Here is an 18,306-nt window from a genome sequence, read left to right as displayed (position 1 = left end):
TATTCTCTATAGTCTTCAGACTGTGAACATGAGGAAAGAAACAAAGTCGGTGGTTGTTCCATACTGATAGGTGCAAGATTTTATCCACTAGTCTGGCATGTGTGGCAATGAATATCTGGGGTGTGACGCCGCAAATTCTTGCATGTTAATTACGACGAGACTGATACACGATAATATTATTAGGTTGCGGGTATTTGAAATTTAACTGTGCTAATTTCAATTAGTTTTACCTAGTAATTTGGTTTATGCCACGTGAGTTTTCCGAAAATCTTACTTAACATGTTTTGTCTGTCTTTATGAGAATTCATCCGCGAATCCAAATATGCCATGGCTGATCCATGTTTGAGGTGGCTTATGGTCAACAAGACTAAAAACATAGGCATCCTACCGTGATATATAAAACCGTTCAGTTATCATAAAACTTAAGATACACAGGACACTGTAGGCTTCAAAGTAGCACATAGAGTCGTTATGATATGCTACTTTACAACTCGGTTTACTGAGGTTTTTGATACCACGAACAATGTTCCTGCGAAGTAAAACCACGCAGGAACAACACCAGAACCATCCATGTCGGAAACCTTCATTGATAGCGTGATACGCTGCACTGTAAATTAGCCCCTAGGTTTACTTGGAACATCACAAACGAGAGATTCAGATGGTTTCTGGGTGGGTCTCTCAAAAAAAAAACAAATTAGTTTGCAAATGATTGTATAATACTGGGTTATTTTATTGGAGTACCGTCAGTTAGCATGTTGGGGGTATGCAGCGCAAATCCCCAAGGTAAGCGTTGCAGCCTCTGCTGCTAAACACAATTTCCTGACTAATAACGTGGCTTGAATAGACAAATGTGCTTGATATAAAAGTTCTCCAGTGTGACCGCTGGCTGCTTGGTGTGAAGCTGACACCAACTTTTAATCCATCATTCTGATGAAAACTGACAGAGAGGTACCCGAAATTGGCTAGGTCTTTCCCTCACGCAGACGCCGTTGTATCGGTCGACAGTGGGTCTCAGGTTTTTTCAGACTGTACACTGAAATAGCTTAAAAGAGTCATTAATAGATATTTCTGCTTTAATTTAGATCCACAGTCCATTTCCACTGGACATGTGATGAAAAGTTCCAGCTGAAGGCGAAGTATCCTGTGTTTTGTTCATTTCTACTTTCCAGGATTACAGCACACAAATTAGGTTAAAACAGTAGCCCGGTGTCATCCATTCACCGGGACCTCTAGAATTATATGATTAACTGTTAAAAGTTTTTTGGGTATATGCATGCATGGGCAATTAGTATACTATCCAAACACTGGGACTAGTCAGACACGGTAACAATAGAGTAATAATGTTACCTTTGCTTCGCAGCACGTTTAAGCAAACGCATTTGGGATCAGTGTTCAAAGCTCAAAGCGGTATTGTTTACAAATGTTTGCAGCACAGTTTGTTGGAAGTTGTTAATCCATTAAAAGCTAGTATTATTTTACCGCGGACTATAGATGTAACCGAGTCTTGATAATCAGCCAGTATAAAAATAAAATATGAAACATCTCAGCTACTTCTTAATTAATGTACAGAAATAGAGCATACTTATCTCGAGATATAAGCTTATCTGTAGGGTCAAATTCACGATGTATTTTTGTTGTTTTGTTGTTATGTGGGTCGGAAACCTGATCGTTACGAGATGAGGGCGCTATAAAACCATTAGTCTTTAAATGAAGATGTCTTCAGAGCATCATCCAGTTCTGGTGGGAACATTTTGTCAGTAGTGCTGAAGTAGGTCGAGTGGTTTTCAGAAGGAATAACTCGTACATAGTAGATGAACTGCTCACACTGCAAGGGTTGCGCTGGCTTGATCACATGCTCTGTATGCTAGTAGACTGGCTTCGTCAAAGAGACCTTTTTGCACACTCAGGTGAAAGGTGGAGATGATCTAGGGGTAGTCAATCAACGACCTGATAGCAAAGTATGAAAGCCTCTTCCGGTACACTAAGCCTCACTGGTCACTGCCGTCTCTATGGATGAAAACCCCAAGAAGTGACGCACCAATGGTTACGGACACTGAGGTATATGTCCTAATCTTGCGCTCATTGGCGTGCATGCATCCAGGCTGTTGCCTTTAGTGCTTAGCTTCCTTTACCCCGATTTCACTATAGAAAAGACTACTGTGATCTCTGTAGTAACGCATCAGTTGTGTCAGTTGTCACCACCAATGTATAGCTACCTAAATCGTAAAGTCAGCGAACAAAGCTTTAGCAGCAACTACCATTGTATAAAGAGTGCACGTCTTTAAAGCTGGAGATGGTAGTGATGATACTCATCAAAAAGGCGCCGCAAAATGTTTCATTATCCAGTGTACAGTCGACCTCTAATCGTACCATACATTCCTTGATATGGAACCCATTTTGTGTCCAAGTATATAGGAGCCCTCTTGTTACGTTTCGAAGAAGACGCATTTGGAAAATCAAAACTATTTCACAGAGTCATTGTAGTGGAGTTTGCAGTTGATCTGAGCGCAACCTAATGCAGTGAACAGCTGGTTAAGTTATATGGCTGAGCAGGTTTTTGGTCATGTCTTAGGTTGCACGGCTGTGACTTCTGTGAATCAGGCCACGCAAAAGTCAGGATGAATAGCAAAATTTAATAGTGTATGGTATATGCAATAACTTTTGGTTGTAATGAAACGATACTCGCAAAGCGTAAAATAATTAAACAAAACCATATTCCATCGTGCACAGTCAGGAATGGTTCATGACAAAGAAGAAATTATATGGACCCGAGATTTCCAGAAACGCTCAGGAAATGCTTTGCTTGTTTGTCTTTTCTTGTGAGGAGTCCAAATAAGCGTGCGTATTTCGGAAGGATACGGGGAAAATGCGGTCAGCGCATTGGAATAACGTAAAAGCCCGGTGGTTGTTGCCGTATACACACAATTACACCGAATCAAAATTCCTAAGAGATACCATGTTTGACTAGGTATTGTTTTCAGCGAAATATTCAGGATTTTCTTAGTTAGATGCAAAGTGGCACAATTGGCTTTATCTTCTTCAGGATCTACAAGACGCCAGGTGAATTTGGCACTCACTAATACTTTTAGCTACTATCCGTGTATAAACACGGGTTTTGGTTCAACAGAAATTGTTTGGCTACTTTCGAATCAATGCCACCATACTCTTTGCGCAACAAGTGTGTCTATCATATACAGACTTGATTCAATCGGTCCAAAACATATTAGATCAGAAGGAAATCTTAGTTCGGAAGGCAGAAGAGATGTAAGTAGCGCAGTCTGTAATATGATTCCAAAAGCGTCTGCCACCGACTCCCTACGGAGCAGCAGTTCTTTGAAACTGATCACTTCAGCAGTGATATATTAATAGGCCTTAAATTCTGTACAGGCACCGCTCCCTAAGATTGTAGGAATACAGACTTCTTCGGGATAAGATACTCATTCATTTGGTAGCGGCCAATGAGATGGTTGCGCTTATGTCTCATGCAAACTCGTCGACGTCAGTGCAATGAATGTCTTACAGGAACTGTCCCTTTGGTGTGCTTTTCAATTGTTTCATCGAAACATCACTGTGATCCCTAGTGTGGAACCACTTTTGCGCAGCTACTGGTGGGAAAATCTGACTGCAATACGGACCAGGTCAGCATGGAGCAGTTGCTCCACCTATTTCAAGCTTTTCTAAACCGCTTACACATTGACCACTTCAAATGATAAGGAAATAGCCTGGCGGCTTTTTCGCAACAGACGATTACCATTTACAAGCCTAATCTGACTGAACAAACAATTCTGTCGTTTCGCTAGGATATCGGCAAAATTGACTAAATTCATCCCTCTTTAATCGCACCATAAACGATGAGTGGAATAAATTATTTCAGAATATAGACCTTGAGCTACGTTGATTGGCTAATCCAATTTTTGCCTCCTTTTGGTTGGTCGTTCACCCGGGGGAAACGACAACCCTGATTGAAGACGGTGCGGCAGATATTAGTGGTGAGACTCGTCGGTTAGAAGTTTAAAGTGCCGTCATCGTAGCTAACCGGTAGCTGAGGTAAAGATTACCGGTCTGATTGAGTGCGTTCATTCTTTGGCGTCACCTTCTCAGACCCTGTCTGGAAAAGCTTAAGAGCACGCTTGAGGACACTGACTTTCCCAAACTCTGTACAAGCGCGGTTTTGCTTTCATGACTGACTGCTTGCCGATGCATCCTTCATATTTTATATTCAACAACGGCCGGCTTTTTCCAGTAGAATTTTCGGGGTGATTGCAAACTATAATTTTCAATTACTACAAGGGAATTTTACCACCTTGTGTGTGAGATTCTTTGACCACTACACATCAAGTCTAATCGGTGCCGTAAATTGTTCGGACGTTTAAAAAGTAGAACTATGGATCGATGTACTTTTGCGGCAATGGGATCGCTGTGATCACCATAAATTAGCAAACTAGAAAAGCTATGGATTCAAACCGCAGCATGTTTATTTCCTCTTCTGCCATCCACTTCAATACGTCACATTTCAAGTAATTTCTAGCAAAATTGGAAAAGTTCGCAAACTAATTCTGTTTTGGTATAAAAGTTGAACATGACATCGGATATCCCTCGAAGACAGTCAGAAAGTGCGTGGATTCTAGGAAACAATAAGCTACGTAAAAATGCTTGGTGTTTGGCCCACGCAATCAAAATTTTTGTCCGTCCACTTTTTGAACTTATATAACAAATACTATAATGGAGTACTAAATGGAGTTCTTTCCCACTCTTGTCAAATTTTTGATGTGGTCTGCTATAAGCGGACGCTTACTTTTTTGGACAACTCTATTATCATCAACGTGTAGATTCATTTCCCTACCAAGTTGAACAGAACGATTACGAACCGAAACTTTAGACTAGGTAGTGAATAGAAAATTACATGAACTGATTAGGTGAATAATAACTGCAAAAAAACTTAAGCGTATTCTTACACGGATAATTAGCCTTTTTCTCCAAGGGACGTACACTGAGAGCAAGAGAGAAATTTTTGATGTTCTGTACTCGTGAAAGAGCTATTTCGGAGTTGCTTGATTTGTCTGACGTGCACAAACTGGTGTATGTGTGTGAGAAAACGAAATCGATCCGAACATTCAAGACGCCTACTGGGTCGTTGTTTGGGAAGCTGTCAATCTAGTAACACGTTTGCCCGTTTGAATGCGATGATTCAACACATCCAGCCTGTCTGTTCGGCGTGATGGGAACACGCACACCCCCCACGTCGGGTGTTGCTAGTTCAAATTGTGTCGCAGTCAAGACAGGCACTTACGATGGTCAGCACTGACGGCCAAATTGAGGTTAGGGCTGAGGAGACCAACTGCGCCAAGTCTTGAGGAGGTCTGTTCCGAAGCGATTGGTGTGAATGCAAATTGTTAAAATCTCGAAATCACTTTCATTTGGTTCAATCAACAAGATTCAACTTTCGAATTATCATGAAGGTGTTCATGGTTGCCAGATTGATAAAATGCATTTTAAGTCACTTTCTGGGCCATAATTTCGAAACAAACGTGTATAAATGTGTGCAAAAGGCGTTAGCATCTCGTTTTGGGGGCGCTTCATAGGAGATTGAGCCCGTATTATCGGAAAAATGGTCCGCGCCTTATCCAATCGCCATTGTTTAGGCGTTATTTTCACATGAAAATGATTTAAATGAAGATTCAGGGTGAACTCTAGTGTAAGCAACTAAACATGCAATAAGGGGTTGCCTCGTGATCCCGATAGGCCACCGGTGAAAATGACAAAAACTGTTTGCTGTCGACAACGAAAGAGCTTGACAGCTAGAACGTTGGCTAAAGGACAGCAGATTATATTCCTTTCACCTCACATTCACCTTGGAAACATTGAAACAGGCGACAATTTTCAAGTATTCCTAATGTTCCGTTTATGTCAATTCTGTGTGTTTGTGGTGTATCTGGGAGTTGGTAACGTGGAAACAGAACTCGTCAAACAAAATTAAGGGTGCCACCAAAAATGCGGTGACAGATTCTCTAAGACCATAAGAGTAGTTTATCTGGGCAGACATAATGAGGTTATCGTTGACGGTTAGTTGCTTTAGATGGTGCTGTCGAAGGCGTTTTTGCGTTCTTCTATAGGCTTGATCCACATTTTGCTTCCTATAGTAAGGCTGAACAAGCGATAACCAGTATTGATTTCAAGAGTCCAGCTATCCGTAAACAACAGGGTCGTTGGTATAAATCTGTTGAAATTGTCACAGAAATTCAGCGGGAACCTCGATTTCAATGCAGGAAAGTCTTCAATGCGCAGAGTGTCTGTGTTTTATATATCTCCTACCACGTTTAGTTTATAATTTTCCTTACTACTCAGGTTTTCCACCGATTTCACTACCATGCCTAAATGAAGTTTTTATCAAATAGATATGATGTGCACCATAATAAATGAGAAAAATCTACCGCACGACAGTACTACCCAGCTGTTACGAATAGTACGTGTGTTCTGGAGCTTGCACTTCAATTCAGGTGGACCAAACTATTGTCCAAAGACAAACCTTCGTCCCATGCCTTCGAGCAAGAACACCTTTTCATAGTGCACTACGCAACTTCAATTATCGTGTAAAGCTTAATCCTAAAGACGGGCAGCAACCTAACCAGAGTGTGCGCGTTCAGTTTATCCTGGCCTTAATTGTCAGAAGGTAGCCTGTGCAAATTTTGTCGTCTGGCTGGGGAAGCTCTGATGAATGATGTATCTGTTCCGACAACGATAAATCACAACGATAGGCTGACAAATTAAACAGCTGTTGAAATGAGGGGAGTTGTTCCTTGACGTGAATTGCCTTTTCTTCTCTCAAGAAACATCCACATGAACTTGGTGATAGATCACGACTTTTTACCCTGTTATTATAAAGACATTGCTTTTTTAGACTCAAAGTTTGGCGTCAGCACTAGTGAGGATTGGGAAGATGGCGTGTAAATCAACAACGATATCACACTTCTTTGTAAATTCCATTACTATCTTTGGTCGGCAACCAGCTCACTGCTAAAATTTTGTGAAATCTGACCGTAACTTAACACCTGGGGTGAACCAATCAGGGACGGACAACAGCAGCCATTGTGCCGGCACAGTTATCCGGTTGAGACCGTAAAAATTGGGAGGGGAAACACTGGATTAGAGTTTTGTTTTAAATGGATCTCATCATCAGTGCATATCTCAATACATGCGTGGGTTTGAACTCCGGCGTCCGCTTTGCGGGGCAAACATATTACCACTTCACTTGCGCGAACTGCATGTATAGAACCAACAGGTCTGAATGGGCGATGCTCTTTACTTTTTGGCAACGCGATTGGCACGCATAACGCTTCAGATGAGCATCAAGCAAATGTTTTGGTTCTGTCGATCGAGTGACTCACTTGTCACGACCTTCCGGCCGGATAGCACGGCGAATGCTTGAAACCTCCTGGGCACTTTTTTTTTACTAGTTGTGGGTGGTTGCGAGATTTGTAGGATTCGCGTTCACATCGCTCTGGCTTGGGTATCCAGGTGCATCACGTGTGCACTGGTGGAGTATTGGTAACACGCTTGCCTCGTATGTCAAGTGTCCGGAATTCAAACTCCGGCACGGCCATGGAAGCGCATTGCCGCTGGGCTCTAGTTAGAGCATAACTAGGATCCAGCGCTTCCACCCAATGGAGTGGGCTCACTGGAATACATGTGACAAGATAGTAGGAAAACAATTCCAATCAGAGTGACGTGAAGGCCAATCCAAATCCACCTGTGATCAAACAAAGAAAGGCAGTCATCTTACGAGCTGTTGAACGTAGAGCCACAAAATTCACGGGGGCAATCATTTGATTGAGGGTCCGGCAAAACTTCATGTGCATGCTTTGGTTGTTTCGCTCTTTACTCAAGTAGAAAATCCTGGTATATCGTTACACTGTTTTGACAAGATTTATCAAAGTGGCTGAAAACCATCGCTATTATGACTGGACTAACGTTTGTTTTTAAAAGAGACCGTTTCGAACACGAGTAAGGATTTTTAGCATCGCCTCCCTTTCCGTTACACTATGAAGCTCATTTTAAATCTTTAGCAGACTATGTTCATACCCACCCCGTGTTTGCCACGTGTTGCTGCAAATGTAGGACTGCGAAGCAAAGTGATCTGACACAAATTATTTGACGTGTGTTGTGTATCCGCACAAATAAATCTCTGATGCTGTACTGATTTCTTCTCAAAAAAGGAATAAGACGACGGCATGACGCACAAGTTCATTGATCAGGGATTAAAGCGTTCTCTGTGAGCAAAGAAAACATAGTATCCGGAAGCTGAATTGTGTCCAATGCCAAAACTTAGTAAACAAACTAGAAACGTTGAAAAAAGTTTGAAATTGTTTCTAAACTACTAATCTTACTGAACATTTGAAGGATATTTCTATAAGTGTATGCCTCTAAAGACATTCACTAGCAGAGTAGTATGCTAACCCTTTTTGTACCAGAGCCAGTTTTTACAAGGAGTCCAAAGATTTGTAATTTGTGGATGAAATAAAAATTAATGCGACTGAGGCGTTTCTTGGTCGACAGGGCTTTTTTAGACGTCTAGGAATGTGGTTAAATGATGGAATATATGCTGCTTGGTCTCACTAGTAGTGGCAATTTAATCCCGTGTGTTTTTAACAGTGTTATGGACAGCTTCAAGTGGGATTTGAAGATTAAACAAACAGATACGGAAAAATCCACGAGCCTGTGAAACTCAATGTTTGAAGTAGTGCTTAGGTTTCTATTGGCTCACAGAGGTGTCACAGATGCGTCGCATAACTGACCATGTGACTAGAACTGCAGTCTTTTCCTATTGATGGGCTCTTATCAGGACGATAATGTTTGTCTTTAACATCTAAAAATGTTACCTTTTAGGGGTAGTCTAACAGGACAGGATACTATGTATAAAAACGCCGCTGATGTTCTTCCAGAATAATCCATATTTCAACCGGTCTTTGCTAATTTAAAAAGATGGTAATCTGATCATGAAACTCAACACAAAAAAACAACCAGCTAAATAAAATACCTGTTAGAAATTGCCTGTAACATTGTGGAAAGGGGGTCCAAAATTAATCATTTGGACTCACCGAGGTGGAAACAGTGATTACCCAGACGTCCGTTTCAACACCCGGAGGTACTTTCGTCATGACGAGATATTCATGAATATCTCGTGTAGGTAAAGCCAGACTATGCTGAGAGACCAAGAAACAATGTGTAGTTGTTTCATCTTTCTTGAGAATCATCAACACTGCACACCTCACGAGATTTCGGAGAATTTCGAATCCACTACTCGCAATATGCGCTCACATATTAACGTAAACCTCAAGCGGCTAGTTCAAACGCCCTGTATTTTGGTGAAATGTACGCAACTGATGATTATTCAATAAGGAAAAGCAACCCTTGAATGCTTTTTTTCAAGTTTTGACACGGACACTTTCCACTTAAAGGACGGAATATCAACCGAAAATTACCGAATATTTTAAGCTTCCATCAAATACCTGACTGATGGAGATAAATCTTAGTAACAGTAACGTGGAAGAAATATTCTGGTAGTTATAGATAGATTGCGTTTAACTTCGGTTATGCACTACTTTTTTAAAATGACCCAAAATAAATTCACTGGACTATTAAAATGAATTACGGTTCACGTTTAGGTAGTCCCACTCGAATTGTTGTACTATACCATTTCCTCGGCATGACGATGCTCTATCCATAGACACTAATGAAAGAAACGTCAAACAGCTATTTTTCTGAGTCTTTGGTTTAAAAAAACCTACTTCGTCAAATAAATGTGCCTATATTGCAATACCCTATCACTGGTTTTAAAAGCACATGGTACCGCATGGAACTATTTGGGTAATTCAGCATTTCTGATTGCTGCGTTTCTGCTAACTCTACAAACATAGCAGGGCAATAAATGGTCATTGCAATAGTTGATCCTACCCAACAGAAATACCGTTATTATTATTATGTTCAGGCTTGGTCTTTCAGAAATCAATGTTTTTTTATTATTGCAATCAGTATGATTCGGTTGAATTTGCAGCACGGTTACAGAGTAACAGATAGGAATCCAAATCTTCTACAACATAAGTTGTGCGGCACTTGAGCCATGCATACGCTCTTCCCACATACATCAAGTCAAGTGGTGTTAAGTATCGCTTCTCATGACGGACAGGTAATATTAAGGAGTTAAATCTGATTAAGGGCATATTAAATTTACTGCCAAGTAATTAATTGATGTCACATGGTTTGTTTCGTTGTTCAGTATTCGATTAATTTGGAGCAGCAAAGACACTAAAGAAGTGACAGTTGATTTTCATTTTATTGCGTGGTTTTGAAAAGCTTGCTATGACCTATAATATCCTGTAAATATAGGCTCTCAACTAGCTCAAGTAATTTTTTACTTTTAACTGTATATAGTTTACATTTAGTGGCATCGGAAGCTGCAATATTACTGGATGAAATGGACCGGAGTTAGTTCTTAGACGTGTGGCTAGTCATGGAATAGTTCAGGGTAATTCAATGAACATCAACATGTGCATTCACCTTCAGTGCTTAAAAGTATTGGTAAGATTTTACTATATTTACCTTCCTTCATTGTTCCCGGTTTTCTACAGTACATAATTTGAGTGATGCCAGAGTGCCAATCCCTTACTGAATGCGGATGTGTAGAGCAGTTATCAGACCTGTTCTCTTATACGAATATCAACTCACTATTAAGGACTTTTGATCATACGTGCGCATTGCTGGACAGTTTTTTGATCGACAGCCTTGTTTGCCTACATACTGCTGTTTAAAGCTCATTTTTGTCAAACGAATAACCCACTCGTGTCACTTTTGCAACTGGAGTACTAGAAACTGGTCCCCTTTTCATGTTTCTTTTCAGTATTTTGATGCTGGAATAATCATGGCTTCTTTTGCCTCGGATGTTTTGTATGTTCGCTACGCTTCTGAAACCGCTGCGGCTATGGTGGTTTTCCTGCTTTGGCGAATTATTCGTATCATCAATGGTAGGTTATTCCGACCTTCTGCTTCATGCACTCATATCATATATCATAGTCCACGCCGAACGCTAAACAAATTTACAAGCAAATTTTCCATAAGAAAAAAATTAGAGAACAGCTTCGTTCATCTCCAGAGGTAAATATTGGCGTAGAGATTCGCAATCAATAAACAGAAGTGGACATTTATTTGGCATGAGTCCACCACGAGGAAACTTAATAAGTGATCATGATGGTGTAAGCCGAAGTTGACAAGAAGCCAGGTAATGTGGGGACTCACATGATTGTGGTGTGTGGTAGTTCCCTTATGTAAAGATTTTTACTTGTTTTCGGGTGTTAATTTTTGCTGGACTGCACACCCACAGGACTCCTGTTTAAACAACCGCCCTACTGTCCTGATGCATTCATTCTGGTATGTCTGCACCAAACGTGTAAAGCAATGGAAAAAAGTTTCTCTGTTATTAGAGCCCTTCAGCGGTGCGTATTCTTGGCCGTGCTGGGGTGAGAATTGCGTACAGTTCCATAATGATTGCGTCAGAACGAGAATCCGATTGTTCAAGCGAGAGTCCTGCGAGTGTGTATCCTGTGAAATATCGCAACCACAAACACCTGAATCAAAAAAGTGTAGAGCAGGTTTCCAGCTTTTGTGGCGCTCCCTGACTTGGAAGTCCTGAATGAAGGACCAATCCACTGACAAAGTTAAGGTATGTTAATGGGTCGTCGTTTAAGGCTTTAAGCTTTGAGTATAAACTAGGCATACTAGGATCATTATGGTGGTTATTTCCTCAATTGGTAAAGAAGTTAGCAACATCGTTCGAGTTTATCCCTGTGCGGATTTTAGTAGACGGACTGAAGTGTAGTCATCTAGCAAGTTGGTAGTCCGTATCCATAAGACTAAACCTCAAGCAATTTTAAGACTGGGAATGTGGTAGCAATTAAGACAACTTTGAGGGTATCATCTCTAACCAAATTTCTTGTAGCTACTGGAACTATGATTGAACAGAGGTACGGCTTCTGTGCTGAGGATATTTTCCCAAAATTATTGCAGTAGCGGTGACAAAGAATAGGATCACAAGCCGTATTGTAGTTCAGTCCGGTCATCAGATTATGCAGAGCATTTGTTATTAAAGTGTAAATGCAGCCAATCATGCTAAGATGTAAGACGGTCACCGAAATGTGTAGATTGATCTGACATGCTTATAAATTTGTGGATAAGCTTATTCAAACAAACCTATTTAGAACAAAACCAGAACCTTTTCCCTTTGAGCTCTTGGAGAGCGCGGCACATATCACGATAATTTGTGTTGACCAGCGAGTTGTTTACGTGAATGCATTTCATTTAATCTGTTGGTCAGTTTAATTTTGTACATCGATCAACCTTGAATGACTTGTCAATCTTCCACTGAAGATACTTCAACAGCTGTAGATCTCCTCTGTAAAGATAGCGTTTTAAGTGCTTAAGGTTAAGGGACAAACGTTTGGACACGATTGCAGCTGTGCAAATGATAAAGAAATACGAAAAGCATGGGCGGATTTGTCCATTAAAGTTTTTTGGTCCTAAGAGCAAACTCGCACAAGTGAGCGAATACTAATCTTGATCACCTACAAAGATGTAAGGTTTCAAACGATTAAGTAGTTGAATGCGGCGCGTGAAGAACCACTCCAGTGATAAAACGGAAGTTGACGCCTGATGCTTATCTCCGTTTTGAACGTGATCGAAAATCGCATAAGATGCTGTTTTGGATTATAAAAACTGCCGATTTATTCTATATGATCTATATGATCTATATGCTACCTAAAGAATTACTGAGGAGTCAAATATAAAGCAAACGCTGTCTAAATGCCATTAGCTATGTAGACCTAGCTGACTGAAATAAATTCGGCCCAATTTAGGTAAAAGTTACTCAAAGGTTTACTTTAAGTAATATTAAATATAGCACAGCCCATTTAAAAATTTACAAGTGCAAATTGGGCAAGGCAAGTCCTATGAATAGGTTCACCATGATTTTGATTACATTTCAGAGCGATATTCGAGTACTGTCCACTTTTGATACATGACTTCTTTTCCTGCATCTGTGGAGGTGGTTTAGAATTGGTGATGATTTCCAGAGGATATCTGTCGAACTCGGTACGCCTAGGTTGTTTTCTCAGTGAGGAGAAGACATTGAAAATAATTTAAGTAAGAAATAACGGGTCTTTCGGAGGTTGCTTCATTTCAGACAGGCTCGGGAATAAACAAATTTTGTGGCATAATAAGCATATACAGATGCCAACTCATTTCTACACTTCTGTGCCACAAAGGATGCGCAAAATTATTGGAAACGGTTGTGTTTTGTCAAACGTTCTACGGGCGTTGGTCAACCGTTTCTATTCGATTAGGAACCTTTAAACCAATTAAAACGATGCCACATGGCATTCTGGCGTAAATCACAACGCAGCCAACCATCCAACCAAAGGGCATCATCTGAACATTTGTTTGGCCGTTAAACATGTTTGATTTATAAGAAGGCCCTGGTCCATGATAAACCATGAAGCGAACGCTGAAAAAATCGTCTTACCTGAATGTTATCTTGGGCGACAACGCATCCTTCATAATTACACTGTAATCATAATCAAATGCCCCGAGACATGACATACTTTCCGAGTCACTGGAACGGAGGCAAAAAGAAACTCCAGAGAATGTCGGTAAAGTGAAGAAACAAAACATGACATACCTACAGCCAGTACTTTGAAGACTACGGAAAATCTCGTAATTCCGATATGGGAAAAATTTGACAGGTTTTTATTATCCGGGATTACTGTCCAAGTATGCTTTTGGTGCAGTCTGATTCTTGTAATATGAGCTCAGTCGGTTGAATATGGGCAAAATTTTTATTGTAAGGCTTCTGAGTGCGAGATAACGTAGACCAACAACAATGTATCGATTGGAAGGGAAATGACGTTTTCTTGTAACGCCGGTCAAAACGAATGCAGTGTTCAATTTGCACTTACTCATCCTTGCGAAATTATTCAGAGTCCTTATTGAATGAACGTTTATTTTAGTTCCAAATATCATATTACAATTTTTCCCATTAGAATAAAACTGTAAAATTAGCAGGATGTTCTGCTGTGTAATCAAACTCGAACACTAGGGTTGATTGGTGGAGGACAAAGAACAATAATTGCGCAGTTGTTTCTCACAACTGACATTTTTGACTATCGTGACTGACCTTCATCAGAAGAAGCGGGAATTTACCCGTGTCAATTAGGTGGCGATCAGCCTTCAATAGGCCGTTCAAATGACATAGCCGTCACACGTACGTGGGCTGAAGTACAGGTAAGAATCACACCACTAGTTGATGTTTGGAAACTCCGAACGGAGTTTTGACTGACGCAGACAGGCCGTATGTGAACTACCAGCGCTCCTGCATAGAAGGTTCTACGTACCTTTTAGACCTCTTCAAACCTACTTAAAAACCTAGTACAACTAACACTGAAAAATACACGCACTTTTTCTTGGATCACAATATCTACAAAACTTATAAGCGTTTCTAACATTACATAAGCGTTGCGTCTTAAGCTGAACGCATAGTTGAATCGGTGCCTATACTCCTAATCCAGTGTATTTTTGTAGAATGCACAATCAGTGAAACTGCGTAGTTAGCTACTTCCGATTATCATTTGCGGAAGTATTTATCTGTAGATTTAATCCGTCATATTTCAAATAAAATGGAATAAGTATAAAATATGAAATAAAATGTAAAGTAAAATATGTGTATTTTTCTCTGTTTTACTGCAGCTCTAATGATGCACAAGCAACAACAGTATGAATTGAGAATCGCGATGCAAAAGCGAGCCCGGCGTTTGTTAGGCCGGAAGATGGAAATAATTCGAACGGAAAAAGAAATGCAGGACGTGAGTATAACGTCATTCCAGATATGAAACTCATTTGAGCCAAAATTCTAATGCGATTGTATGCATTTCTACAGCTCTGAAAATTTTTCTTTGTGAGACATCCCTCTATGAATTTACAAGAGAATATGACTTGGCAAATTTACCTAACCTGGACGGAAAGTAGTAAGGGAAATAATCTCGCATCCAAAAAAATATAAACAGTGATTTCTAGTTAATGCAAATACCTTGTGCACCAATGTATTCAGTATTTTAGCAAAAATTTACCTGCTATTTGCTTTGTGATCAAATCAAATTTTGGTGTCTGTTGGTTGCAGCTAACAACGTTGCTTCGACAACTGCATTATAAGAAATGCATCATTCACTCTTGGTCTTGAATTACTAACGAGCTTTTAGATTTTTGGGCTCCAACCGCCGTGTGCGACAGTCTGACATCGACCTTTAAGGACATTCTGCCCAAATATGGCCCATAAATTCGGGGGTCCAGAAGGGCTATGAGGAACCCTGAAACAATTCAACTTGAATTCTTAGTTTCTTAATCAAAAATTGTAGACATTTTGCTCATATGAATTTTTTTTGTGTTTTAATGCAGAAACATATCGGTGCTCTAGAGGATCTGCTGAGGGAACTTGGAGCAAGCGCTGAGGTAATTCGGCGGTGCAAACCACGCTGTGAGTTTAAGTTTGCCACCAAACATTGCAGTTGACGTTAGGTAACTATAAATATGCGTGCTTAAGGAAAGCAACCCAGCCGCTTTATAGCAAATTAGAAGAGGCCATTCAAATTGTAGAGCTCAGTACATAGCCCAAACATACCATTCGTGTATCTATGAAAAACTTTTGATGCGGATATCCACGACGAATTAAACTATGTCAGAAGTTCCCCTAGGAAGTGGGTAATTTGGATGACAGTTCGTAGGGCTCAGCAATTTCGAGTCTTTCTCAGATATGCATCTTCTCAAGGTGCCTCATTCTATCACAGTTTCGAAGACTTAATCATATTATGGGTTATTACGTATAGTGTCTGAATATGTAATTAATTGTACTGTCTGCAGGTCATTTCAATCATGGGGTTGCTTTAGCCCCGTTTTTATACGCAGACCCTAGATTGCCGTGATAAGCAGCGTGTACGTTTTGGAATCCTTTAATGTGCTTTTCAGTGCATGCGTTAGCGTACAACTTAAACCAATTGATTTCCACGACAACATAACTGTTTCTGGCGAGGTGGGACTAAATCTATCCATAACCGCGAATACCTAATGCGTCTGCTCATGTTTGTCGCCTGTGTACCAGGGGATTGCTTGTGGCTATGACAACCGGAAACAATAGATTTATTGAAGCGTGTCACAAAACAAAACACCGTTTTGGGCTAGAGACAATGGAAGGCCATTTTGAGAAATGAATAGCAGGAGTGGATGAGTTCTAGCTCGGGCATATTCCGCCGTCGCATCGCTATCCCAGCAATGTTGTGCTTGTCAATTGATCTGGCTGTTCCATAATGGACGTGTACCCAAATATAAACTGAAATCCCTCGTTGGGGACCTCCTCCCACTGTCTATTCCAGATTTTTTTCACTTAAACAAGCTGTATCTATTAGACGAACAATACTGGAGTTAATCACTTACCAGTTGTCAGTACACAGGTTTTTTTTACGTTAAATACATACTGCCATAGAAAAGCGCTGGATAAATACTACCACTGTGCAAAAACGAACTTTCCTCGGCAACCCAAACAGGTATTTCTATACAAAGGTCCTTTTTCAGTTAGGCTATCAAGTAGATCTACTGGGAAGGAATGTTTTCCGAAGTTTGGTGCGCGCGGTACGTTACTTAACTTTTGTGTTTATGAACAATCTAAAGATGGTCTTCCATTTCATTACATAAGGAACGAAGCTACCAAAACGGATTTGGTACGGAAAGTCACCGTTCCATGTTTAATGTACAATAAACAAACCTGAACCAAGTAGACCTAAGTTTTACTCCGAGAAACATGTCCATACGTGTACATAAGTACGCAGTTAGACTAATCAAGTAGACTTATAAAGGTCGGATACTGTGAACGTTTAGAAAAGTTTAATTTGATACGCTTCGGAATACTGATCCACCTGACCACAACTACTCCAACGGTCCCAGCGTGAACGTATGCAATGGGGTGTGTTTTGTTTCCTTTTATTCCCGGTTTTCTCACTGGAAAGACGGTGGAATAATCGAAGTGTAAAGTCCATACCTATCATCATGATCCAATAATTCTCCCTGCAGCAACCTTTTGACCATTCTTCAGGGGTCAGATTCTTACCTGATTAATTCAGTGACCGTAAATTCAGTAGCAAATTCAGTTTGCTGAAATATGAAAACTGTGTGAATTAGTAGGGTGGGTGGTATGACAAACTCTTCGGATTCTTCGCTTAAGTGCACTAGCTAAGCCCCAATAAGGACCAGAAGCGCTCCTCAGTTCACACCACATCCTGGCTAAAACTTAACCGGTTTATTCCAAGTTTATGGCTCGGTAATTATAAGACTCATTGACCGTTCAAATGAAAAAAACATTCTGGGGAAATACTCACCAAAGGCCGGGTATTTGTTCACTTATCTGAAGCCAAGAATAAGTCACAGGTCAAAAGAAAAATGACATGTCCAGAAATAATATGAAATCTCAGAGTGGAAAATAAAAAATCCATGGCATGCCTAATTCCATAAAAACTAGGTCTACTAAGGAGATATGAGAACATCTCATAGTTGTTTTTTTTCTCAGATAAAAAATGCACAAAGGAACAAACGAACAATGCGCTCAAATCAATTGCTGCTTTGACCACAGGCGTGATGGGTGGTTTGGTTGGTGCTCCGTCCAATTTTCAAGGCGTCATATCAAAATACGGTGGCACTGCTATCAACACTCCGACAGCTTCTCAGAAATCATTGCAAGTAAATGCGAGTTACCAGTTTTTTTGAAGTTTGTCGACAAATGGCACCTTTTACACGAGCAAGGTGATAAAAATGTTTTTATTAGGCATGTGGGAATTTTAACCTGTTTGACTAAGGCTCTGATTTGTAGACTAAAGGAGACGTGAATGCATCCAATGAAAATTTGTCAAGAACTACGTAACTAATTTTTTGTCGTTTTTTGCAATAAAAGATGGTTTATCCAAAGCTGTCATAATTCTTTTGAAACTCCTGTTTGCTTTGGTAGACAACAGTTTGACATGATGCGCTGGCACTAGCGCATTTCTCCATCCATCCATCCATCCATCCATCCATCCATCCATCCATCCATCCATCCATCCATCCATCCATCCATCCATCCATTCATTCAGTCAGTCAGTCAGTCAGTCAGCCAGTCAGCCAACCAATCATTCATTAAAGATGGTAGCTCTCTTTTGTCTGTTTACCAACAACCATTCTTAGTTTCGA

The 18,306-nt window shown here is 40.3% G+C and overlaps 2 protein-coding genes across 2 annotated transcripts in view; one reads left to right on the top strand and one right to left on the bottom strand.

The window, feature by feature from the left end:
* T265_00779 (hypothetical protein) overlaps positions 1–10,812 on the bottom strand; it is a gene marked incomplete at both ends in the record, with an annotated part of 135,400 nt that extends 124,588 nt beyond the window's left edge. Inside the window, 2 exons of the mRNA XM_009164651.1 lie at positions 9,096–9,200; positions 10,723–10,812. Of these exons, the coding sequence (XP_009162915.1) occupies positions 9,096–9,200; positions 10,723–10,812 (195 nt within the window). The remainder of the gene's footprint in view (positions 1–9,095; positions 9,201–10,722) is intronic.
* Positions 10,813–10,894: 82 nt separating this feature from the next.
* On the top strand, positions 10,895–17,820 carry T265_12633 (hypothetical protein; the record flags this gene model as incomplete). The annotated part of the gene is made up of 4 exons (XM_009164715.1): positions 10,895–11,018; positions 14,788–14,903; positions 15,493–15,571; positions 17,651–17,820. Coding segments are annotated over 4 exons (468 nt in total), but the record flags the coding sequence as incomplete, so codon positions are not given.
* Positions 17,821–18,306: the final 486 nt, after the last annotated feature.

The sequence above is a fragment of the Opisthorchis viverrini genome (genome assembly GCF_000715545.1).
Source record: "Opisthorchis viverrini unplaced genomic scaffold opera_v5_8, whole genome shotgun sequence".
In the NCBI taxonomy this organism is placed as follows: domain Eukaryota; kingdom Metazoa; phylum Platyhelminthes; class Trematoda; order Opisthorchiida; family Opisthorchiidae; genus Opisthorchis; species Opisthorchis viverrini.
Note: the sequence above shows the minus strand (reverse complement) of the source record. Positions and strands in the feature narration are given on the sequence as shown.